The following is a 25702-nucleotide window of genomic DNA, read 5'->3' as shown; positions in this document are numbered from 1 at the left end:
TTAAACTTCAGAGGCTTGAAGATCTTCATATAAGATTGGCAGTTTGCTCCAAGGCTCATAGTCAAAACCGCAGGTGGTCTGGGCTCTGTGCCAGGGTCTCTGAGCTCCCTGGCAAGGGGGGTCTTGGCAACTCTGGACTCCCAGAGGAATGTCCTGAGTTCTGACATTTGTGTTGTGCAGATAGAAAGAAAAATTCAACAATTTTTGTCTCCTGTGTAATCATCTTATTCATGACTTTGATTCATGACTTTGGAATACTAAGAATTTTACAAGACCCTTAAGGATAATAACTATAGGAATTGCATAAATATAATAGAAAAGGTCAAATTCAAGAGCAAAGCAGTCTGTCACTATAGGACATGAAATAACACCACGCGGACACACTGCTCCTTTCAAGGTAAAAAGGGACTTTTTATTTTCTGACTCCAACATTTATAGATTTCCAAAAGTGACAGTGGATTGGAGGGTGACAGTGCCACCTCTCCAATGGTGCTGGACAAACCAACAGTCCATCAAATTTCTCCTCCTCCATAAAAGAATGCAAAACAATGAGTTATTTACATAAAGTGTGTGAGAAAGTTCATTACAAGAATGTAAACATCAGAAGGCTTGGAAAACCTTAAAAAATTAGGGCAACAGCAGTCTTTTCTATTCTAGGTTTTTATACTTCCACGATTTATAGTTTTGGGACTCCATACTAGGCTATCTTTGCAGGCTGACATTAGTTGCAGGGGACATATGGCACAATAGAGGGATTTAGAAATCTGTGCCTTGGTATTTACTTTGCATGGTATATTTCTTTTTTTCCTTGAAGGATTATTTATCAAATTGAGGGTGACAAAACTAAGTGTTATGTTGCCATTATCCACAGTTATTACAAAGTATGTCCAGTCAGATATCAGGTTTTGTCATCTGTATCTTACATCAGTACTGTAAGGTGATGAAATCCAGGTAAATATTACCCTGAATATTGTGTGAATATAGTGTATGTATCAGTATGACTTGTTTTTGGAAACAATTTACTATGAAGAGTCAAAGAAAAACATTCCAGACTTCTAAGCTTTATAATAAAGCTTTCCATTTACAAATATATTCAGTAGGTTTCCTTTCGGTGTTGTCTCAATAGCCTTCTAAGCTTCAGAGCTTTATATTGTCAGTCTGGCTGGTTTACTGTAGATTTGATCATTGTCATTTAAACTAAAAATAGCCAACAGCTCCCATCCTTGAATAAAATATTTGCACAATTTTAAATGAACAAAACTTAATTTAGATCTGGAAATCACATAACTGAAACTTTAAGATTTTTGGAAGAGAAAAATAAATACCGTAGTGCTTCTTTGGAGGGTAAAAACAACCTGGAAAATGACGGTGAGTTCTATATGGAAGAGAATTGTTAAGTTGAACTACAATCCTTAAATATTACACAGTTTTCTGCTGAAATTCTAATACACATTTGAAAAGGAAAGGATCTAGTGCTGCCAATCATAACATGAGGACTAAAGCTGTCGTAGGTATATACAGAAAGCAATATTAGGATGGACACTTGTCTCCGTGGCAACCATTTGTCCTGTCTGATTCCTGAAAACCTTACCAAAGGAGCTTTTGAATGTTTCTCAATTCTGTGGGTAGACTTCCTGGGTTTGCCCTGCACGCTGGGCATCTGCGCGGCCACGGCGAGTGGCTGCAGTGGGCCCCGCCTGCTGCCCTCCTCAATCTCAGAGTGTCCCCAACACAGCTGTCACCACTCGGCTGTGCTTCTGCCTCTTCTTGCTGCTTCAGGTAGTAGGAATGGGACTGCGGCTGCGGCCGGAGAACACCCCCCCTCCCCGCCGTGGGGGCCGGTGCCAGCCGGGATGGAGCCCACACAGTGGCTGGTCAGCAGCAGCTGGCTGGAGCGGCACGTCGGAGCTGTGCCTACCCCCGAGCGGCGGCGGCCCCGTGACCGCCAGGGTGCGTTGCTCTGAGGGCAGGAGACGGTCGGTGCCTCCTGACCAAGGGGCTCCCCTGGTCCCGGTGCGGTGGCGGCTGTCCGGGGCTCCCCGAGAGCGTCACTCGGCGCGGCTGGACCCGCCACGGTCAAATGGAAAACTGCAGCGTAGCGCTGAGTCAGTAGCGGCAAAGGCGTCATCTCTTGTGTGTGTGTGTATCCAGTCCCTTACCAGTATGTGTGCAAGGGGTGCTTCCAGCTCTGGTAGTGGTGCCAGCAACGCTCCTTGCACTGGGACTTTGGGTTCCTCTGTCCTGCCTCTACTTCCGGGAAGGATGCTGGTATGGAGTCCATGGGCCTTGGGCCATAGGTATGGGTGTCAGTGGTGATGTTTCTCCAGGGTCTGCCCACGAGTTGCAGCGGTTAGTGGGGAAGCCCAATGGAAGCTGGGTGATAGGCGCAGTTTTGGAGTCAAGCCAATCAGCCGTGGGAGGTGATGCTCCAAACACATCTGTGGTTGAGAAAGACATTTCCGTGTGCGTTTGGGGTGGCTGCAGGGCGCTTCACTTCTGTGAGGGCCACACGCCGCTGCGGTGCGACTGTAGAGCCAGTGTGGTCAGGCATGGCTGCAGAGTGCCCGCCTGACACAGCGGCACCGCACGGCTCAGCAGCAGACGCGGCTCCATGGCCTGACGTGGCTTTGCAGCGCTAGGTGTGACATGGCAGCGCCTCGGCTCAGCTGCGGTGCTCTCCACCGGTGAGGCATCCCGGCACGGGGCGGCTTCGCGCTGTGGCATAGTTTTGCAGCTTGCCCGCGCTCCTGTCCCACACATCTGGTGTGGGACCCCTGCCCCCTGCTGCCTCGCCCCGTGCCCTGTCTTTGCTGCATGCCTCAGTTTGCGGAGCCTGCAGCATCCCCACCGCCATCCTTGCGTCTCACTCAACTTTTAACTGTCCCAGCAAATCCAGTACAAGTCTCTAGGGCCTTATAAGGTCCATGGTGTCTGTAGCCATTTCCAGAGCCTGTTCTACAAGTTTCCCAGGGCTTCATAACATCCATAGCAGCTTCCAGAGCCTGTTCCACTACATTCAGATTAAAAGAGGGTCCATATCTTTACCATAGGGTCTTCTTCCACCGAAGCACATGCTCCCATATTTCCTGGCGGCTTCTTCTATTTACAAAGGGTCTGGACCAATGAGGCTTTCCCCGTCGCTCTTCTCAGCTTTCCATGCTGCTCAAAGCTATACCTGCTGCTCTGCTGGGACTACAACAGCTCTGCCCACTGCTCTCCGCAGCTCTACAGGCTGCAGGCAGCATTCCCCCTACTCTCTCTCTTCCCGCCCTACCCACGGCAGCTGTTGTATCACGCTGGAGGTCACCACTTGTCGCAGTTTTGGAGACAGGCACACAACAGAACACGCCAAAGTTCATGCGACAGCAGCCAAAGTTTATTGTTGGGTGCCCCTTTTTATGGGGGCTTCACATTTCCCATGCTTACACACCTGCTTGGTTGGGATCTCAACACACCCAGCTCACTGGCCAGTGATATGTCTGCATTGGTAATGAAATGGGATTGGCTGGGGCCCCCTGTTTGAGTTTGAATCCAGCCTCTCATTATCATTCCCGAGGACTTGTTTACTTCTACTCTCTAATGAACTTAGGCTGGTTGAGCTGGTGTCTGTTATGGCCAATTTATCTGTGCAGCTTCAGACCAGCTGTAGCTGTGACATCATGATGCTGCATTGCCACAGACCCCTCACTGATCCTGGGAAGAAAAGTATGAGGACCTGGTCGCCCCTGGCACTAAGGTGCTGTTAAGAGCTGGACTTGCAACTGCAAGCCCTCTGATCAGGCCTGCTGTGGGGGAGTTGCTTGGAAATGACCCCTTCCTCAGCCCATCCTCCCTGTGGGCTGCCAGGCAGGTGCCACTCATGCAGGGTCCTCCCCGCTGCAGGGGCACCGGCCTGGGGACACAGCCAGCCCAGCCCCAGCACTGCACCTGGGGCTCCTTGTGGGGAGACACGGCTCTCCTCCTCCTTGCTTGCCCCATCTTTGTCCCCGTAGCAGCTGTTCCGTGGTCACGGTCACAGGGCTTGCAGCCCACATCAAGTTCCTGCATCCTCTCCAGTCAATTTCTGCTGTCATTGCTGCTTGGCAGAGGCTGGTTTGTTTACTTCCCTCTGCTGCTGCAGGGCTGGCAGTGTCCAACAAATCTCTCAGTAGGGCCTGGGCTGTTCCTGGGGCTCTGAGGAGTTGGAGTGTGTTCTGTGCAAGCCCCAGACGTGCCTCTTCTTGCCGAGACTGTGGCTGCCACGTTGGTCTTGGCTGGTGGGTTTCAGGCAGCACTGAGCTGTGGCAATAACTGTGGCTGGGCTCTTGCCGTGGCTCAGCAGAGCAGATGTCCCTAAACTTGTCCCTGAGTGTTTCATTCTGGCAGCTTTGTTGCTCTGAGCAGCCCCAGGGTTGGCTCAGCCTTCTGGAGGGGTGAATAGAAGGATGGAGTGCCTCAGATTCAGCAGTCTCATCATTGTGAATTTTTTTTGTGTTGTGTCTTGCAGAAATAACATTCATCCCAGATTTGATGATAATGAAAATACAGAAAAAAGAAAAGCAGGTTTGTGATCCTCTCTCCTTCTCCCAATTCAGCTGTCAAGGCCTGAGGACCATGTCCTATGTGGAAATTGTTGCAACTGATGTGTGGTGGGCAAGTGTTGTCGCGAATTTCCAGACAGGGGTTCAGCTCAGGTCAAATTTCAAGGAGCTGAGCTGTACCCCAGAGTGAGTGAGCCTGATGGGACCATTGAACAAGGTGGGGTTTATCTTCAGCAGTGGAAATGCTCTTGACTTGGTGCTGCCCCAGTGGAGGAACAGCCCTTCTTTTTGTCTCAAAGCCCACAATATTGGTTCTTGCTGTAATTCCTTACAAAACCCCACGATTGCTGTGATTGCTGCTGCTAACATGATACATCAGGACTAATACCAGCTGGGAGGTTCAGGAAGATCATGTCTGGGAGCTCTGAAAGCTTGGACGGGGGGAATTTTCTTCCCTTACTCAGAAAAATCCCATGTCACAAAGCTGTCATTTCTGGATTGCTGCATTGGATCATAACAGCCTGCTGCTCCCAGAGGAGATTTATGAGCCAGTGGTCTCTGTATTAAGTGTGTGCATGGGAAGAGCCTGACTGGTGGCACTCTGCTGAGGGGAAAGGACCTGTTACATGCATGGAAAGCCACTCTGCCTGTGGGGCTGAAATACGGCTGGAGGTGTAAAACAAACTGCTCTGCCTGGAGCTGATTTGTGCCCGTGCTGCTTTTAATGGGAAACCATTCAAGTGAGCACTGAGCGAAGGGATAAATCTGCTTGAGCACACAAACCTGTGCCATTTCTAACCAGCTCTGAAGCAGCATGTGATACTCAGGGCACCCCAGATCACACTGCCATGGCAGCTTAATGGGAGGAGGAAGGGAAGCAAATGTTTTGAAGAGGTCAGTGTGCTGCTCTGGGCTTGCAGCAAGGCAAATGCTGCAGATATTGAAAGGTGTGTGTTCAGAGCAGCAGTACTGCAGGAAGTAATGAGTTTAGCATTGCATCCTAAAGGTACTGTGAAGAAGCAGAGTCAGCCTCAAGGTGAGGAAGAAGGAGCAAGGGATCATGGAAGGTCTTGTGTACCAGCATAGCTGCATTGCTCCGGATAGGGCAGAGCAAAGGCCTGGAGGAGAGCAGGATGCTTTGGGGTGTGGGTCCCTGATCTCCCTGCTCTTATAGCAAAGCCTAGGTAAGAAATTCATGCCACTCATTGGGCTAATATAGCAGGTTTGGGTGCTCTGGAGTGGGATGACTGAAATGACATGGGGTTTAAGCATGGCAAAATCATCCTCCCCCACATTTGGAGATTTTAGAGGGCTCAGCTGGAAATTGTTTTCTATAGCTGTTGCTGCAGATAAAATCTGGGAGGGAGATAAAGGCATGTGGTGTGAGGAAGGAGGGGTAGAGTTCCAGCTGCTCATCTCCTGAACTCTCTAAGCCAGTAGCAGTGTAGGACAAATCTTGCAGCATGTCACGGGGTGGGGTGCAGCATTCCCAAATTCAGTGTTTGGAAGGAAAGCCTGGCCAAGCAGGACTCCTGCAGGCATTCTGGGTGCCTGGTTGAGGTGGTGAAGGGGTAGGTGGCTCCCTGTAATGCTCAGATGAGCAGCACTGGGAGCAAAACTCACAAGGGGAGGCATTCCACATCACTCTGGAATCCACCACAAGGTGTGGGCACACCTGAGCCGTGGAGTGCCCACACCTTGTAAACAGACTTCTCATGGCACCAAGAGAGGCTGATGCCTTCCATTGAACAGTCTCTCTGGAGAGGATGAGATGCTTATGTGGTTCCAAGGCTCTCAAAAGTCATGGGTTTCCCTTCCAGCCTCTCACCTGCAGAAGCTCCATGTTGGTCATCATATGGTGTAGGATCAGGCCCAAGGATGAAAAGGTTGGCAAAATACTGGTACCTTTCATATTGGTGGGGGATGGCAGGGGAACTGTCAACTGCCTTTGGGAAAAAATATTGGATGTGCTCTCTCCTTTCCCTAGTCGTTGGCTGTCCTAGTGCTTTGTCTTCCCTATGTCCACTGCCAGTGAATTAGGAATCTAGGCTGGAGAGATGGGGTCTCAAAGTGGGCTGTCTGGGGAGGAGCTCCTCTCTGTGCTCCCTTGGTGCCCCCTGTAGCAGTGCTTCTCTTCCTGTGCAAATTATGGTGGGTTGGGTTACAGGGCACTGCCAACTGGTTCACTTGTGTGAGGGGCTGTTGTTAGCAAAGGCAGGGGCTGTGTTTCCACAACTCTTTTTCTTTACTGATGCACAAAAATCTGGTACATTTGTCACCAAGCTGTGACTAACTCGTGAAACCTGTCACTTGTCTCATGACACTTATAAGTTTTCATTGCCAGGGTGCCTTGTCTGCTGGTGGAGATGTGACAGGAGTGCCTGGTTACCCCCGAAAGCAATGACAAGTGATGGATTTCCTTTGAGGGCTCAGCACCGTCATTCCCTGGACTGTCTCTCCTGTCTGTGTCCTGCTTGTCCCTGGGCATTGAAGGGTCTTCTACTCTTTATTTCTGCCAAACTCTGACTTGTTAAATAACCAGAGAAATAATGAGCTAAAATAAATGCAGTTATCCCACAATGCCTCTAAATCTCCTTATTCTACAGCAATGAAAATGCTGTCATCCTGCATGGACTGTGAGAGCAGAGCAGAATCACATTGGAGACAGAGAGGTGGAAAGTCCTGTGACCCTTTAGCCTTCTCCTGGAGGGGTCTTCTGACTTTCCAGCCTGGGCTGGGAAGTGGCAGGAATGGCTGGATCCCCTGCAGTGTGCAGACAGCAGTAGGAGGCAATGGGGAACAGCCTGGGGCTGAAGGTATCTTGTGGCTGCTGGGCAGTCCTTGTCAGAGGGAGACCCTGGGAGCATCTGGGGGAGCTCTGCTTGCCTTTGCTTCAAGCACTCACTGCATAAAATGAAGGATTTTCCTGAATTTTATGGGTCTGTTTATGTGAAAGTGAGCTTTGCTGTCTCACATACTGCAAATGCAGTTGAGGGTTTTTACTGGAGTTCCCCGAGGCTGGAGCAGGCTCCTGAGCAGTGGGAGCAGCACAGAGGGTGGGGCTGTCCAAGCCTGAGGGTGCTTGTAGCTCTGTCCCAGGCTGTCTGTGGCCTTTTTTGTCATGGTGAGACTGTCAGGTCTGATGACCCCCCCGATGCTGGGTGAGTGGAGTTTTGGGCACTCGCTCTGTGAGGGTGGGGGGAGCAGTGAGCTGCCAGGGTGCCCTTCTGTGCACACAGCCACAAGTGCTGGGTCTCCCCCAAGCTCCAAGGGCTGCACAGGTTTTTGTCCTGAGTGGTGAGGACAGTCTGGACAGCCCAGGGCAGCAGCACTGCCCTCTGCCCTACCCATTCCCTCTGCTAGGGTGGTGGGAACGGGCTGGCCCTGTCACAAGCTGTAGTTGTTGAGAGCTGCATTGTGGTGGAGCATCCTGGGAACAGAGCCAGGCCCCACCTCCATTGCACACATCCCATGGTGACTGCAGAGCCTGCTCAGAGACATGATGGAAGGTGGCACTTGTGTATTTTTAGCTACTTGTTGCATTGGATTAAGAGCTGGAAACGAGGGATGCAGACGCTGAAACCTGAGCACAACAGCCCAAGCTGTACACACCGCTGGTGGGGATGGGGCTGCTGGAGTGTTTGGCTCACCAGCCTGCCAAAACCCTCTGCGTGAAAGAAGCTGCCTGTTCTGCTCCTGTTGGGCTCTGCAGCCAGCTGTGTGGATAGACTGGGCTGGTGACAGCCAGCCTGACCATCTCAGGGAGGCAGAGCTGTGTCCTGCTGCCCATCCTGGGCTGCTCTTGGAGTGGCCGGCTGGCTGGTGGCTTCGGTCAGTGCTGAGGGGGGAAATGGGCACCGGGAGTGCTGGGCAGCCCCCAGGCATCAGTCTCTGCCTAAAGAGCATGGAAACCTTTATGACCCCTGCAGTCAGGGTCCCTGTGGACACTTCTCACACAGAAGAGATCTCTGTGGGGTTTGAAACATGCCCTAGACCCAATTGCAGGCTTCTGCAGAGCTCTCCTGGCATGCTGCAGGAAAGCTTGGCCAAGCGTGCAGCAAATGGGGCTTGAATGGTCCTAGCAGCTGGGAGCAAGGTGGCACGTGCTGCTGGCTGTGATCACACTGCCTGCTGAGACTGTGTTGTGTGGATGTCGTCTGAGCCTGGTTGCCTGGGGAGTTGGATCTGTTCTTGGTGTTGTGACCATTGGAAGAGCTCATCTGTGGCCTTCTTACTAGACAGAGCTGCCGTTCAGAGGCTGTGGCAGAGCTTTGCCCTGCTGGGAACACTGCTCTTGGAGAGGAAAGCCTGCAGGATGGAGTATGGAGTGGGCATGAAGTTTTTGGTCTTTTCTCCTTCCCACACCCAAACTCATGGGATAGTGCAGGGTTTGGATATGGATCAGGCTCCGACACCCAGCAGTGCGGATGCAGCATCTCCTTCATCCCCATCACATCTTCTGGCAGTGCTGGCATGTGACTTCTACCATGTGGGTCCAGAGGAGCTTCTCTGCTCCTGCCTCTCACAGATAATATTATTATTATTATTTATTATTATTATTACTGCTGCTGCTGAAACTGCATAAGCTGTGTAAATCAGTGCTTCCTTTATGGGGCAGTAGATGTTGCTTCTTCCCCTGCGCACCTTCTCTTTGCAGTTCCCTCTTTTCCGCTGTAATTCCCTTTGCAGATACCTGTTGCAGGCAGCTGAGGCTGTGGCTTTTGTCCCTGGCTCACCACGGGCAGTCCCACTGGCCTTGCCCTAAATAGGTGTGGAGCAAACACTGCTGAATTTCACTGCTCCTCATGCATGTGCCAAGGGGAGCTGGTAAACTGTCCCTTGCCATGCCTGTGCACCCAGCTTTGCTGGGGGGCTTGCAGAGGATCCGGGGTGCTGTGTGAGCCCTGTGGGCTGGAGCAGCCAGTGCATCCCACAGGCTCAGCAGTTTGGGGGAGGGGAGGGAGCCCTTCGAGTAACAGGGCCAGGAGCCACTTTGCCTCCCACCTCCTGGTGGTGTTTTCCCCCAAATCCTGAATAGTCACTTGGCATTCAAGTTGAGACTATAAATGAAACAAAACAATTTTAATTTAAGGAAACACACCACGCCATTAAGGCCCACCCCGACCTTGGCTTTGCCCTAGAATGGGGTCTTACAATTAGAAGTGCACTCTGTTAGCCTCTGCAGCTCTCTGGGGAGTTTTTAAACTTTCTTTTCTCCTTCTATTTGACAGTAGTTAGACACATGGAACAAGACTTCCCGCTCCAGCTGGTGCTGAAGGACTGTATGAAATGTAATTTATAAAAGATTCCTCTGTGAGTAAAAAAAACCATCACAAAATGTATTCTGGAAATGTGAAATCATTACAATCATCACCAAAAAAAAGCCAGTTGAGAGATAGTGCAAAAGCATAGTTCTAGGGATAAAAAGTGTTCTGGGGAAGCAGAGCATGCTTGGATTGTTTTACCAGAGCTTCAGAGATGGGCATCATCTACCAAAATGTGGTGGTCATCATATTTACTTCTTCCCCACTCCAAAATACCCTGAAACAACAAAGCTGCTTGCTTAGGTATACATGTAAAATGATATGTAGAATGAGCAGTTGAATGGAAAATTGTTTCTATTTAGTTTAAAAAAGTGATAGTAAGAAAAAGGATGCATACTCTGTGAATTTAAAAGTAACCCTTGTAGCAAGGCAGGGCATCACATTAGGAACCACTGAAGGCATGGAGTCTAATAACAGATCTTTTTCCAACTCTCTTGGGATTTAAAAAGTCTTTAAGAGGAGTCACAGAGCAAATATGGTGAAGTCAAGTGAGGGCTCATGGAAACTGAGTGTTGGCAGAACAGCTCAGATAAATAGGCTCTCTACCTAGAGCCATCTCTGATGCCAGAGGCATCAGAAGGTTGCTCTTAAAGGGTGTGGCAAAGACATTTTTGAACAAAGTCACAAAAGCCACCTGTTTTGAGGGTCTTTACTCTGGAATTGTAAAGGAACACTGTGAGATTTGGGAATTGCTAATAAATAATGTTGGGGCCATCACCCATTAGGGCCATGGAAGGGGAGTAAATGTGAAACTAAAGGTCAATAGATTCACTTAGATATTGAGTAAACAGTTAGGAACTATGGTAATTAAGCACTTTGTTTCTGAAAATACTACACTGGTGAATAGTCAACATGACTTTTGCAAAGCAGAGTTAGTCCTTGCAATCTCTTGGGGATTTTAAAGATAACTGGCTCACAGGGCTGAAGTTGGGCTGGGCTGGTGCAAGGCTCATGGGCTCCCAACGAGCAGCTGAGGAAGTTTCTCACCGAATGCTTGTAAACACATGAAGTGTTGTCCTGATGAAAGGTCTTTCTGTAAATTAGTGACTGGTTCAAGGCAAGGAAGCCAAATACAGGGAAGATGTTGCTGCTTTCACAGCACAAATAAGGGAAGAAAAGTGCTGGCTAATTTCTGCAGTCATCTGAGATGCTGAAATGGAGAGGGAGGCTGAAAAGTTGAGGAAAGTCTCAAGATGCTCCTGGTAAAGTATGGGAGAACCAGCCATGCATGTGTTGTCACTGAGGGCTGTCTCTGCTCCTGGAGGAGACTGTAAAGCACTTGGCGGAGTTTGGCATTTGCCTTCAGTTTGTCCCAGGGTGCGTTCTGTGATCTGTAAAGGGAAAAGGAACAGAGCAGAAGCCCTCCTACTACTCTGTGGTATCTCTGATGCTATGTGCTTCCTACTGCCACCCCATAGCCAGTGGGGTTGGAAGAAGTGCTGAGAAGGATAAGGCAGGTGGCCTGAGAGCTGACACAGCCTACCTGTGAGGAGAGGGTGACTTGTCATCTATGCCTTAGCTGGGCCAAGAGAGCTCTGCAGGGGGAGGATGGCAAAACTGAATTGTACAGAGTGTGTGACAAGGAGACCCCCTCACACCTTGAGAAGTAGAAGCCACTTAGGAGGGCAGCAGGATTTAACCAAAATTAGTGGTTTTTCCCAATACCTTATGAGTATTACCTTATGAGTACTACGAAGTACTGAGTGCTCCCAGGTGCACTGGCACCCAGGGTTACAGGTGTGGCTGCAGCCTGTCGCTGGACCAGCCTGGGCAGACGGTGACAGAGATACTGCCCGCCCTGCCCCGTCCCTGCCCCTCGGGGTCAGCATTACCCAGAGCAGCCTGCCTTGCCCTGCTGCAGCATACCCAGGGCTAGGATTTGCCAGGTTTAGGCTCCTGCAGCTACACGTGTTCCTGTCCTGTGAAGGGGCTCTGAGTGTGGTGCTATGTCAGTGCTGGCTGTGGCTGCAGACACAGCGGCCACTAGCCCAGTCACTCCAGTAGCCCAGTCACAGCAGTGGGCAGCCTGCTGGCTCACAGACACCTGTATCTCAGGCACTCAGGTCGAGGTTGCTGCTGCAGCAGAGTTCCCTGCAGTGAGTGCTGTGTCCCCATCAGTGTGACCCCGGCCCTTCAGGCTGTCACCCTTTGGAAGCAGGGGTGATTTCCCTTGCGACACAGGGACAGCAGCGGCTGCACAGGGGCAGTGAGCTCCTGCCTGCCATGAGGAACCAGCCAGGCTGCTGCAGGCAGAGCAGTGAGGGTGCTTTGGAGCCATGCAGGACTACAAGCTGGCTCTGCTTTCTTAGGCTTTTCCTGTTGATGAGAAGCCAGGATAAACTGAACCTCATCAAGGGGTAGTAGAAAAGACCCATTCCCTGGCTCATGGCAGTCTGCCAGGCTCTCACTGCAGACTGTACTTGGCAGCAGTGTCCTACATGCATGGCCAGAGCTTGCTGTGGGCTTCAGGAGCATAACATGAAGCATTCTCCCCTCAAAATAGACCAAGCAGTTTTGGGAGTATGGTTTCTGGCTGGCAGCACTTGGTGGGAAGCAGCCTGGTCTCCCTGCCTCTCTGTCCATGTGCTCCCTGTGTGAGCCCTGGCTGTGTGCCTGGGTCCCACAGGCTGGCATTTGATCATGGCAGAGCCCGCACCAGAGGCTTCTGGTTGCTCCAGATGGAGGCAGTCACTGCTGACTGGGACCAGCACTGCTCCTGGGACAAGGCAGGCTGTGACTCCCAATGCCCATAGGGATCCCAGGCCAAGGTGCTGACACTGAGTATTAGGGAAACAGACTTGCAGCTCTTCAGGGAGATAGTCAGTGGGATTGCCTGGGAGACTGCCCTCTGTGACAAGGGAGTGGTACAGAGCTGGCAGATCTTTAAGGAAGTGTAGATTGGGTATCAGTCCCAGCATTGATCCAGACCGGGGCAGGAACAGATCCAGAGCACACCTGATGAGAAGGGTTTGGGGTGCTGATGGATGAGAGGCTGCACACGCCCGGCCGTGTGTGCTGTCACCCAGAAACCAACCATGTCCTGGGCTGCACCAAAAGAAGTGTGGGCAGCAGGTCAAGGGAGGGGATTCTGCCCCACAGTCCCCTGAGGTGAGGCCCCACCTGCAGTGCTGCATCCAGCTCTGGAGGCCTCAGTGCCAGACAGACACGAACCTGGTGGAGCCAGTCCAGAGGAGGCCACCAGGTTGATCAGGGGGATGGAGCACCTCTCTTTGCAGGAAAGGCTGAGAGAATTGGGTTTCTTCAGCCTGGAAGATAGAAGGCTTAGGGGTGACATAATTGCAGCCTTCCAGTTCCTAAGGGGGCTTACTGAAAAGAGTGATACCAAAGTTGTCTGGATAGAAACTGTGTAACACAGTTTTGAGTATTAGAAGCAGACATTTTTGATTGCAGCGTGCTGGTCACTCAGGGGGATCCTTCCTCCATTCCAGTGGGATGAGTGCTGGGTGAACAGGAATTTTATCATGCACACTGATTACATATTCATTAGCTATCCCCATTTCCTTGGCTTTATTTTACATAGTCTCACATCTTATCAGAAGTCCTTACATGGTTCTTTGGGCTCCATCTTCAACTTGTGGTGTCCATTTTAGGTGGCTGTTCCTCGACCCCTGCTTTTGAGTGAGCACAATATTGTTGTTTTGCATAACTTCTACTCTGTCAGCCTTGCAGAGCTGAGCTGGCATCCTGCTTGCACTTTGCATGACTTCTGTTTGCCTAAGTTACATTCTTTATCTATTTCTCCAAAGCTGTGCTGTTGTGTTCTACTGTCCTTGACAAAAGTAAATGTTGTTCTGTTCTACTGCTCTTATCAAGTGAGTAAAATGCTATTCTGTTCTACTGTCCTTAGCAGGGGTACTACCTAAAGGCGACTTACAGGAAAGATGGAGGCGGACTTTTTACAAGAGCATATGGTGACAGGACAAGAAAGAACTGATTCAAACTGAAAGAGAGTAGGTTTAGATTAGATATTAGGAGGAAATAAACACACACACACACGTGTGTGTATATATATATAAAATGTTAGATCTTAGGAGAAAATTCTTTACTGTGAGGGTGGTGAGGCACTGGAAGGGGTTGCTCAGACAAGCTCTGACTAGCCCGTCCCTGGGGGTGTTCAAGTCAAGGTTGGATGGGGTTCTGAGCAACCTGCCCTATTGAAAGTTGTCCCTGTACACGGCAGGGTGTTGGAAGTAGATAATCTGTAAGGTCCCTCCCAACCCAGGCCATTCTATGATTCTGAATTGTTACAGCTGGTCCCCATTTTACGAGAGCTGAGGAATGCAGAGGCTGGGTCTGATACTGTTGGCCAGCCAGTGGTCTCAGAAGCAGCATCAATAGTGCTGATTTTCTCCTGGTCCTGAATAGGTTCCCTTTAATTCCTGAAGTGCCCTGTGATGGCTGCTCCATGTGGGGGCATGGCTGCTCCCCATCCCAGGCTGCTGGTGCAGACAGCAGGAGGTGGCTGGCTGTGGGGAGGGATGCTGGTGCAGTCTGCTTGACCGATGCCAGCCAAGCCTGCAGCCCCACTCGTGGGTGGCTCCAGGGCCATCAGGGAGCAGTCCATTTGGTGTCTGTTTCATTTAATGCTGCCATCTAATCCGAATCAGAAGTCTGACTGCTACAGAGCACCCTGTGCCTAGAAAACTCTGCGTGGCTCCAGCCCTCAGCCGGTAATATGTAAAGATTTGCATTGTCTCCCACAGCTCTGAGGTGTCTTGAGGAACTGGATGGTGCCGAGGTTCTGCAGATCAGGGCATTGCTGCCAGAGGCACTGGCACCTCCATCCTAGCGCCAGGGAAGGGCCTTGTGAAGGAAGCAGTACCCCTGGCCTGGGGCAGCTGTGCGTGTGAGGTGGCAGGGCAAACACTGTCCCTGTCCCCACAGGCAGAGGAGATGCTGCCTGCCGCTTCCTGGGCCGCTCACCAGCTGCCCCACAGGCTCACCACGAGGAGCTGATGACTCCAGGCTGTGGGAAGGGCCCGTGTCTTGTCTCGTGGCACGGCCACCAGCCCCCAGCTGCAGGAGCAGCTTTCCAGCCCCACTCGTGCCATCGGCTTGGTCTGGTGCTGCCCTACCAGCCCCTAGCCATGAGCAAGCCCCGCAGTGGCCACTGCTGCCCTCTGGTCGTGGCTGAGCCGTGGGTTAGGAGGAGCTGGGGTGCTGGGGATGGGAACTGACAGTAGAGCAGCTGAAATGGAGCCTGACACGTCCCTCTCCCCGTCCGAGCAGCACACAGCTGCGCTTCTGCCTGCTCCTTTGTGCATCCCTTGCTCTCTCTTGCTCTGGCAGCTGCTGCAAGGGATGTTTCCGGTTCCCATTGAGAATTGTCACCCACAGCTCCCTTCCTTGGGCTGTCCCCTGCCTGCCTTGCCAGCCTGGGCTGCTCTTCTGGAGTGAAGGCTGCTGCACATTGAGCCTGGGCCCTCACAGCAGGCACTCCTACTGCTGCTTGAGGAGAGTGGGGCCCTTGAGGGCTGCTGTGGCCAAGCATGCCCAGGAGGCAGCTCAATTCCTTTCAGTGTTCAGTGCTGGAAAGTTCACAGGAAATGAAGTACTGAAGGAGGAAGAGCAGCTCTTCTCTCCTGGCCTGGAGGGAGCCCTGGCACACAGCAGCTCCTGTGGACAGTGCTGGTCTAACCCTTCTTTTCTGCCTCAAGTTCTGCCCCAGATAGACCTGGGAACCGTATTTTTGTTTCTGTAGGCTGCTAGGCATCCCTAATTCCCTCTCCTTGCCCTACTGCGACAATCTCTGGCTTGGGGCAATAGGCAGGAAGTGCTGTGGATGCACAGGTTGCTCTTGCCTTGGCCAAGCGGAGTCTGGAGTATTTGATCAAAGGCAGAACAGTGTTTGAGGCACACAGTGTTTGAGGCCAGCCATCTCAGCTGAGACCTGCATGGGCTAGGAGGGAGCCAAAAGGCCTCTGTCTGTCAGCCTCTGTTGGGCAGAGACAGAGGAGTCCTCCTGTTGATCTGTGTCTGCTCATGGTGGCTGTTAGCCATGGTCCCCAAATGCTGCAGGGATGCTGCCATGCTGCAGGGGGTGCTTGGAGCCTCGTGGGGCTGCAGTTCCCCCGGGGCACCTGCTCTTCAGAGCTGTGCCATTTGCTTCACCTGTCGCTTTGCGTTCTCTCCGCAGCCGCCAAGCTTCAAAGCACTGAGCCTCTCCCCAATGTCGTCTGCCTGGGAGTGCAAGACGCAGGACACCTTTGGCAGCAGTGAAGAGCAGGACGAGGTGCCCCACCAGGTGACAGTGACAGCCACAAACACAGGTGGCCAGTGCCAGTGCCCGAAGGAGGAGCCCAATGGGGCTGCCCAGAAGCGGACAAGCACCCAGAACGGGATGCAGGACAGCGGGGGCACAGGGGTGAAGAAGAAACGGAAGAAAAAGGATCTGGGAGAGCAGGAAGGGGGAGATAAAGCAGCTGTGGAGGTGAAACCAAAGAGGAGGAGAGAGCCTAAAGAACCAAAAGAGCCTAAAAAGGTGAAGGAGTCTAAGAAGCCGAAGGAGCCCAAGCAGAGGGAGGTGGCTAAGAAGCCCCGGAAACCTCGGGAACCCAAAGCCCCGAAGGAGCCTAAAGACAAGAAGAGTGGCTCTGAGCCAGCCCCCAGATCAAGATCCAAGAAGAGCAGGTGGGTGATGGTGTGGCCCTTTCCCTGTGCCTGCTGTGGACGGGGCTGTGGGCTATCATGAGCTGCCCTGGGAGAGAGCAGCACTGGGCGTGCAGGATGCTTGGTCTGAAGGCTGGATGTGCTGGTTAGGATGCCAGGATGAGCTCTCTGGCCATGCAGAGACGGGACAGGCAGGTGCTCTTTGGGCATATGGCCCCATGAGACTCGAGATCCATGAGAGCATCAGACAGTCTTGGCCTCTCCTTGGTCTGGCCTTTGTGCCAAGCATCCTGGGGCAAAAGGGGCTTTAGGGGAGATGTCCCACCAGGACAGTGAGGTGCTGTGTGGCAGAGGGCCTGTCATATATGATTTGGGCAGAGGGCATGTGAATGAGAAAAACCTGGCCCTGGACTGTATGCAAATGAGGGTCTCTGCACACCCAGGGCCAGCAGCCTGCCTGCCCTTGGCTCAGGTTTGGGAGGATGGTGCAGCAGATGCCATCCCCTCTCCCTCTCCCTCTCCTGGAAGAATTGTCCCTTCTGGCAGCTGTGCTGACAGTCAAAGCCAGCAGTGGGGGGAGGCCTGAGGACTCCCTTGTCCTGCACAGGCCAGCACCACTGCCTCTGGTAATTCCTCAGCCTTTTAATTAACAGGCTGGTTGGCCAGAAACTCTGGTTTCTTTTTAAGGGCGAGTGTGTGCAGGGAGCAGAGCAGGTCTCAAGAGCACTGATTTAGTCTGGTCTTCCACAGCCCTCCTCCTTCAGAGCTCACTGACAGCCAGATCCTCATGGAGAGGCCCTGGCTGTGGAGCTGCCACTGGCGTGGCTTTGGTGCCATTGGTGTGGGCTGGTTGTGGACAAGAGGAGGTGTGGGTTGCTCAGCAGGACGAGAGCTCGGTGCCATGTCCCCAGCAGATCCCTGAGCCGTGCAGTGCTGTCATTGTGCTCTTCCTTGAGCCCAGGGCTCTGCAGATGTTCGTGGTGAGTTGGTGAGCCAGAGCAGATGGAGAGGGTGAGTGAAGGGCTCCTCCAGGCCCCAGGGAAGGCTGCAGCAGAGGGATAGAGGTGGAAAGGGAAGGAGATGGGCTGCAGGCAAGGAAGGGATGGATGAAGCCCATGTGCATGCAGCATTGCACCCCAAGAAGGGTCCTGGGATGAGGAGTACAGCTGTCTGATTTTCCTAGTGACACTTCTGCTCCACCAGTAAGGGCCTGCCATGCAGGCAGTTCACAGACATCTGCCCCTGCAGCAGGACCTGTGGAACCACACCAAAGCAGGGGAACCCCTGGGAAGAGCAGGCCATGGAGGTTTGGGAAGGCATTCCTGGCTCTTGTAGGTCCTTTGGCTGCCAGCAGTGCCTTGGCAGGGTGCTGCCCATGACAGACAGGGCAGCCCATGACTGTGCAGCCTGTGGTGAGTGGTGGACACATCACCCTGCCGGAGATGGGGCTCGTGGCAAGGTAACCCCAGCTGCAGGTTTGGAAACCTTGGCTCTCCTGCTGGGCACAGCAGGCTCCGGGCACACCATGGGGGGCTGAAAGGCAGCCAGCTTGCTGTGCTGGGTGCCAGCAGAGCCCTGGTGGAGAGGCCACTTCATGCAAACCACACAATGTAACATAACTCTGTAACACATCATGCAACCAGAAGAAACTGTGTCTGGGAGTGCCACAAAGCTCTGTGCATTCCTTGTGGTCTATCCCAGTATAGCCTGAGCCTGTGGTGCTTCCTCCCAATCATCTGTGCCTTCCAGGAGGACCTAGTTCCAGCTCTGCTGCTTGGAAAGTCCGGCCCGTGGGTCCTCTTTACAACTTTTCTGCCTCTGTAGCCCCTCTTTGAGCCATTTTTCAGACTTGCTTTGGGCTGTGGTCAGCCACCAGCAAACCCCCCTGTGTGAGGGATGGCCGTGGGTGTCAGGGTGGGAGCTGTGCAGGGAGCAGGGCTGTGGATCCCCCTGTGATGCCCCCTGGCCATGTGGAGCTGGGGAGGTGCCTGGGGAGCCCTGACAGCGCAGGCAGGGGAGAGGTGAGCAGCAGGCTTTGGTTAGTTTGTACTCTGTGCAGATGGAATGATTGCTGTGAGTCTTCTAAGTGGCAGATAATGGTGGCATAATTTCTTCTAAATTATTTCTAATCGTAGTCAATGACTGACTCATGAATGAAGCAGTTTTAATTGTGACTTACAAATCAATATTTTGGGAGTTATTGCTTGGTGGAAGCACTGCTCACAGAGCATTTTCAGGGCCTCTAATTTAGGCATATATGCACGGCCAGGCCATTTTTGGCCTGAACAACAGATTTTTACCTTTATTTTTTGCTAGTTACAGAGATTTTTCTTATCAAATGGAGCTAAAATCTTGACATTGCTTTGAAACTAATGGTTCCTCTGCCACTGTCCAGATCTGGGATGTGGAAGGGATGAGTGGTGGGCTGGAAGAGAGGAAGGAGGCATTGCTCAGCCCTGGGACAGGCACCAGCTCTTTGGAGCCATTCCCTTAACAGTGTTCCTTGCAGAGGGAAAGGATGAACTGGCATGCTGGGAGCAGTTGTTTTTTTACTGTGGTGCTCCCTGGTCCTGTTTCCTTGTGCAGGCAGGGGTGCAGGTGGCCCTTACCCTGAGAACATGCCGTGGGACTGGGCTTGTCTTTCCATGTTTTTCAGGAAGGTGGTGGGATTCATGGGCACAGAGCCCAAATCCCCTCTGTGACCTGAGCACGGAGAACAGTTGCCTGGTGGGACAGAGCTTCCCAGCAGGCCCTTGGAGTGGGCAGCGCCTGCTGTGATGGGCCATTGCATCTGTGGGAGTTGGATCTGCATCCTCCTGTGTCTGTGGCCATCACAGGGCTTAACTCCCTCCATCTGAAGGCTCACACCAGTCTGCTCAGCTGCCTCGGGAGGGGGCTCAGTGCTGTGACTCAGGAACACAAACTGTGAACTGGAGCAGCTTGGGCTTGGTGTAAATGGTTACTGGGGTCTGGCAGGGCTCTGTGGCACAGGCAGGAGGTTGCCAGCAGTGTGGCCAGTGCTCCTAAGACTGGACTTGAAAGTTCGTTTCCAGGGTGCCATGACATGGGTTGCCTCTGGAGCTTATTTCTGACTTTGGTCAGCACATTTGGTCTGACTTTGGTCACACACAGGATGTGTTTGGGAGCACTGCGATCAGAGCAGGCACCTTGCTGCCTTGGCATACTGAGTTTGGTGGTGGAGAGATCCTTTTTGTGCCTGTGCTAGACCCCCTGAGCTGAACCCCAGCTCCTGCAGCCCCTGTGGGGTTGTTCCCTTGGCTGGTGAGAGCACCCAGCCTCCACACCAGGCCGGGCAGGTGGACCCTTTCATCCCAGTGTTCTGGAGCAGGATGGAGAAACGCTTGCTGTGCTTTACGAGCATCAGTGACTGGGGATCCCCAGTGCTGGGGGAGGTCCCAGGAGCCTTGAGCTGCCTCTGGGTGATGCAGTGGCAGCAGTGCTCTGTGTGGTGCCTGCTGCCTCTCTCCTGGGATCCCCAGGACATGACCTAACTGTCAGTCTGCCTTGGCAGCAAAGACACCCCTGTGGAGAAGAAGAAGAAAGGGAAGAGGAAAAATGAGATACCAGTGAACAGTTTGGATTTGGATCAGGATCTCCTGAGCCCATCTGTACAGAGCCCAGAGGAGTCTGTGGAGTCAGCCGACAGCCAGGTACGTCCAAAGCCCTCAGCTGGCTGCTGGTGGGTGAAATCCTGGCTGCCTCTCAGTGGCACCACACCAAGGGCCTCTGGGCACAGGAATCAGAGAAGCATGCTCAGCACTGTGGTCAGCTTCTGTCAGCCTGAAATCAGCTGTTGGCCCAGGGTTGCACGCAAACTGCTGCCCTGGGCCCTGCGTGTGTCAGCCTTGAGTGTCCCTCTCCACCACAGCTCCCTTTCCTGGCACAGCACAGGGGGACACACTGGCCCTGCAGCCTGGGCCCTGCATCTCTGCAGGGCTTGGGGTCTGGTGGGGCTCTGTGGGTCAGGGTGGAGATCTCAGCACTGCAACAAGTGCCTGTTCTTCCTACCACCCCCATCCTGCTGGGGCCTGGGAGGAATTCTGGCAGCCCTGGGGCTTTCTCTCTACCACTCAAGCAAGGAGGAGGTACTTGGTCTGTCTGTGCCTGCCAGCACTGCCCTTTTTCATCCCGTATACAGAAGCGGCGCTCAGGACGGCAGGTGAAGAGGAGGAAGTACAATGAGGACCTGGATTTCAAGGTTGTGGATGATGATGGCGAGACAATTGCCGTGCTGGGAGCTGGGCGAACCTCGGCGCTCTCCGCCTCTACTCTGGCGTGGCAGGCAGAGGTAGGGCTGGGGGTGGGACTGCCTCGTGCAGGGTATTCCAAATGTTAGTGCTGAGGCTTGAGGAAGTGGTGGGTCCCAGCTTAAGGATGGGGTGAGAGAGTGACTGTCTGGGAGGGTTCAGGCTGGCTTTTCAGTAACTCTGAGATGGACAAGAGGCATGCTGGTCCAACTGTCCCCCTCTTGCTTGGAGACTAAGGCCTCTGGAATGTGTGATGCAGCTGGACATGTTCTACCCACTGCCCATGCCCACCTTTGGCTTTGGTCTCTGTAGCTCCTGTCCATGATTACTCTGTCATTTTGTTCCTGCCAACTCAGGGCTCTGTAGGTGCCATATCATCATTTTCTGCCAGCATTGCTGCCCTCCATCAGTGCCTCAGAGTGTAGTGATGCCAGCCTGACCCTTGCCAGCTGAGCTGATCTGCTGGGTAGCATGGCAGGGATCTGGGCAGCATGGCAGGGACCACCCAGTGCCACTGCGGTTTGGGCCTTGCTGTCCGTCTTCCTCTGCCCTCTGGTTCAGTGCTGGCTGCTCCTTCCTGCCTGTCTGTGACTGTCTGTTGGATCCTGCAGCTCTTTCCATCTCTCTGGTCACTGACAAAGCTGTCAGATATTAATAATGGTCACTGGTTGTTTTCGTGGTGTTTCTGTTACCCTCTCTAGTCCCCTCTTCCCAAGGTTTTGGTGGGTATTAGCTCTGTTGATAAGCCCTCACCTGATGATCCGTGCCTGGCCTGGGGCTGCCACACACCCACAGGACATGCTCCAGTACTGCTTCAGCTCTGCCTGGAGCTGTGTCCCAGCTCCTGGCAGTCATCTCTGCAAGTGAGATTTTCAAAGCAGCAGGTGTGAGCTGCCTTTGACATGTGTCCATGCTCCCACCCTGTTCTCCTCTCAGTCCTAAACTTCCACCTCAGTTTGTCCTGCTCCAGATGGGTCATTAAAGCTGTTGTCCAAAGCAGCCAGGCTGGGTGCTTGCTCTGAGGCCTGCCCAGCCTGCCCAGCTGAGCCTCCCAGGATCAGAACTGACAGCCAGGGCAGGATGTGGGTGCTGCAACCCCAGGGCTGCTCTCTCCATGGCCTGGTCTTGCAGCTTTCCCCCTGCACCCTGGCCACAGTCCTAAACAGCTCTTGGGGCAGTGCAGGGCTCCTGCAGCAGCCTTCAGACGGCCAGCAGTGACCCACAGCCCAGGGAAGCCTGTGTAAGGGCTGTGGGTCAGCATGGGAGCTCCCAGCACCAGGGCACTGCACTGCTGGGATGGCCGAGTTCACACAAACCCTCCGTGGGAGAGTCAGGCAGAGCCCAGCAGTGCCAGGACAGATGCCTGGGCATGGGGAACAGGCACTGCACAGTGACTGTGGCAGGGGCACTCCTGCATGCTCCCTTCAGCTGTCTTACCCACTTTAGGGCAGAGTTTCCCAAACAGGGCAGGAATCCTGCTCTGGGCCTCACGATGGCAGCCAAGGAGCGCAGGCAGAGCTGCTGTTCTCTGCTCCTTGCGTTGTGGTGCTGGGTTCAGCATCCTGCCCTGCACTCAGGGACAGTGCCAAGGCAGCAGTCACCTCTGGGCTGGGGATGGAAGGGTTGCTGTGGCCCTGGGCATGGTCTTGGCTTTCCCAGACACTTTCAGATGAGTGGTGTGGGATGCCCTGTCTGTCTGTCCTTCCCTAGGCTGCCCCATGCCGTTCTTTGAGAGACTTTCTAGTCTGCAAAGTGACACCTTAGGGCTGCTTTCCCTTGGTCCATACTCTGCCTCTGTCAGAAGGGAATGAACAGAGTTCTTCTGCTTTCTGCTCTGCACTTTGCTCCTCCTTCTGCTGTACTGTCTTCTAGCCAAAGCAGAACTGATATTTCTAATGCTCAAGCAGGCTCCATGTTTTTGGTGTCCCTCATCTCCCCTGCATCTTCCTCTGTGGGTCTCCTCTGTGGCACAGACAGGCACAAGCCTGGCTCTCTTGTCCCTTGGTGGGGCAGATCCTGGCTCAGCTGCATCCAGGAGAGCCTCCACCTCCCCAGAGCTGGCAGCAGGACAGCATTAGGGCCACCTGCAGCAAAGCCTGTGCTCAGTGAGAGGAGCTGTGCTGGAGCCCCTGGGTGCCAGCAGAGGGTGTCTATGGGTAGAAGCCTGCAGAGAGAAGGAGGCAGCACTTCAAGCCTGCCAGGAAGGGCTGCATGGAGAGTGGTGGGGTGAGGTACTGTTGCCCATGTCCTGTGGCCATGGGCAGATGACAGCGTGTGGGTGACATGTGGCAGGGCCTGGCAGACATGCTGCCTGCTCTCCTGAGGCCCTGGGGCCATACAGCACTATGGGGCTGTATAACTGCCAAGGCACGACCAGAATGTGGCATGGAGAGTGCCTTGGAGCAGGAATGTGCATAGTTCTGGCATAATTCCTTCCTTGAGTCCATGGGCAGAAGTGCCCAAGCTCCCTCCTCTTTTCTGGGAGGCTTTCTACTCTCTCTGGCTGTCCTGGTGTAGCTGGAAGGACCCACACAGCAAACCTGACCCTGCTGTGGTCTGGCTGACCTGAAGAGGACAGGCAGAGGGTGAGTGTAGCTGGGCTGGCAGTACCTACACCCTCACACCCAGCAGGGGCTCCCCAGGCACAGCTCTCCCATCTCCCAGTGCCAATTCTGCCTGCCTGCTGGGGGACTGGGAGAGGAGCAAGCAGCCGTTCAGTGCTGGGAGAGTGCCAGGGGTGTGTGATGAGACAGAAAAACAGAGCTCTCTTTTCCTGTCCCCAGGAGCCTCCCGAGGATGATGCCAATATCATTGAGAAGATCCTGGCCTCCAGGATGGTGCAGAAGGAGGTGAGTGGCAAAGATGTCAGTAGGGCTAGAAGTCCTTGAGCAGAGGACTGATGGACCTGGCTGCCCTGTGCAGCAGGGACACGAGACAGCAGCAGTTGGTGCTCTTGCTGCTGTGGTGGGGTGCTGGGGCATGCCCAGACTGGCACCTTTCTGAGCTGTGGATCAATGTGGTGCCTCTTCCATGCTGGGCATCAGAAAGCCTTTGAAGAGGAGTCAGGCCTGGGCTGATGCCCAGCAAGTGTTGGAGTTCCCCGTCCTCAAGGGTGGTCTCACATCATGTTCCCCAGGGCTACTGCATCTCTGGAGCAGCAGCACAAGGAGTGCCTGGCTGTCCTCACCATCCCTGGGGCTCAGTCCCTGGAGCCTGTGGCCAGGAAGGGGATGGCTGAGAATGCCACCCCAACTTCTGCACAGCCTCTGACTGTCACTGACTCTCCTTCCCTTGGTTTCAGGCTCATCCTGGAGGCCTGGCATTTGAGACAGAGGAGTTCTACGTCAAGTACAGGAACTTGTACGTGCAGTGTTGTACTTGTGGTGCTTTTTTCTCTGGGCCTTGTGCATGCAGGAGCAATGACTATGCGCTCCCACTTCTGTCCCATCCTTAGCTGCAGCCCCACATCCCTGTTTCCTGCCCCTGTTGATGCCTTGAGAGGCTGCCTAGAACAGAGGCTGGACAGTATTAAAGGAATAAAGCAGGGATTTATTAGAAGGCCTTCAAAGGATACACCTTGGGCAGTAAAAGAGCCTGGCTGAGGCTACACCCAAGATGGACAATGAATCATGAGTTTTCAAACTTTTATAAATTTTGGTCATTTGTGTATCTGGGTCAATTGTCCAATTACAGTTTCAGGTTATGAAGTCATGTCCTCCCAGATTGATCTCCTCAATTTGCTGTTTACAGTTTTTGGGCCTGAAGCTGCAATGGTGTCGTTGGTTATCAGGCTGGAAAAGGATTGTTTTGTCTAACTAAACTGTGAAGAGAACTTGCTAACACTTTCTATGAAGTTTAGAGTTATTTACTAATACAGTACAGAATCTGCAATAAAAAAATAAAATATTGGAAAATATTAAGGCTAAAACTTAAGGCATCACTGTCCTGAGCCAGCTGTGGTGGGAAGCAGGGGAGCTGCTGCAGCTTCAGTGCTTAGTCTTGGCCTGCTCCTGGGGCATGGCTTTCCCCAGTTTGGGTTGGCATAGGCATAGGCATGAGCTGGGCCTGTGGATTGCTGGGAGATCCATGCTGCTCTCAGTGGTGCATGGTTTGGGACCGAAGGACTCTTGGTCACATGTTGTTGATTTTTTTCCCCCTGCAGCTCTTACCTCCACTGTAAATGGGCAACGCTGGAGGAGCTGGAGAAGGACCCCAGGATCTCGCAGAAGATAAAACGCTTCCGGAACAAGCAGGCTCAGATGAAACATATTTTTACAGAGGTGAGAGTGGAGCACTGTCACTATGATTTTTTATGAAGAATCCATTTGCCACGATTTTTCTCCTGAGAAGCTGAGAAGCCTCAGAAACCAAGTGTAAACAATAATTATCTGATTGCTTGGAATGGGGTTTGGAGGTTGCTTACCGACAGGTGCATCTTTGATTGATTCCATGGGAATTGTTTTTACTTAATAACCAATCCCAGTCCAGCTCTGGTCGGGACTCTGGTCAGTCATGGTTTTTTTATTATGCATTCTTTTCTAGCCTTCTGATGTCTCCTTTCTCTTTCTTTAGTATAGTTTTAGTATATAATTTTCTTTTAATATAATATAGTATAATATCATAATATAATAAATCAGCCTTCTAAGAACTTGGAGTCAATTCTCATCTCTCACCTAGTCCTGGGACCCTCACAACACCACAACAATTAATAACCACAGAGCACAGTGTGCAGTGGTGCCTGACTCTGAGCCCAGTGCCATGGCTGAGCAGGCCAGGAGCTGCCCAGACCAGTCTGTCTCGAGGGCCAGTCACCAGGGCTGGAGCTGAGGGGCCATGAGAGTGCCCTGGACACCTCTAGTGTCACTGGTGGAGTTATGAGCAGGGTGACAAGTGTCGCTCGCTGGGCAATGCCGGCTCTGGAAGAGTTGCTTGGTGGGAGGGAGGGCAGCATATACGGCTG

The 25702-nt window shown here is 52.8% G+C and overlaps 1 protein-coding gene across 7 annotated transcripts in view; it reads left to right on the top strand.

Moving 5' to 3' along the window:
- Positions 1-25702, top strand: part of CHD6 (chromodomain helicase DNA binding protein 6) — a 97659-nt gene that overhangs the window by 36764 nt on the left and 35193 nt on the right. For 5 of the 7 annotated variants that reach the window (XM_084218155.1, XM_084218151.1, XM_084218154.1 and 2 more), the window contains exons 2-8: positions 4487-4542; positions 16002-16495; positions 20007-20145; positions 20634-20783; positions 23526-23591; positions 24044-24102; positions 24905-25022. In XM_084218155.1, the coding sequence (XP_084074281.1) occupies positions 4510-4542; positions 16002-16495; positions 20007-20145; positions 20634-20783; positions 23526-23591; positions 24044-24102; positions 24905-25022 (1059 nt within the window). In that variant the 5' untranslated portion in view covers positions 4487-4509. Of the gene's footprint in view, positions 1-4486; positions 4543-9748; positions 9834-16001; positions 16496-20006; positions 20146-20633; positions 20784-23525; positions 23592-24043; positions 24103-24904; positions 25023-25702 lie in introns of those variants that run through there. The other 2 variants (XM_084218153.1, XM_084218152.1) reach the window with 2 other exon arrangements.

The sequence above is a fragment of the Fringilla coelebs genome, assembly GCF_963513975.1.
Source record: "Fringilla coelebs genome assembly, chromosome: 18".
In the NCBI taxonomy this organism is placed as follows: Eukaryota; Metazoa; Chordata; class Aves; order Passeriformes; family Fringillidae; genus Fringilla; species Fringilla coelebs.
This window is presented reverse-complemented; position numbering and strand designations above follow the sequence as displayed.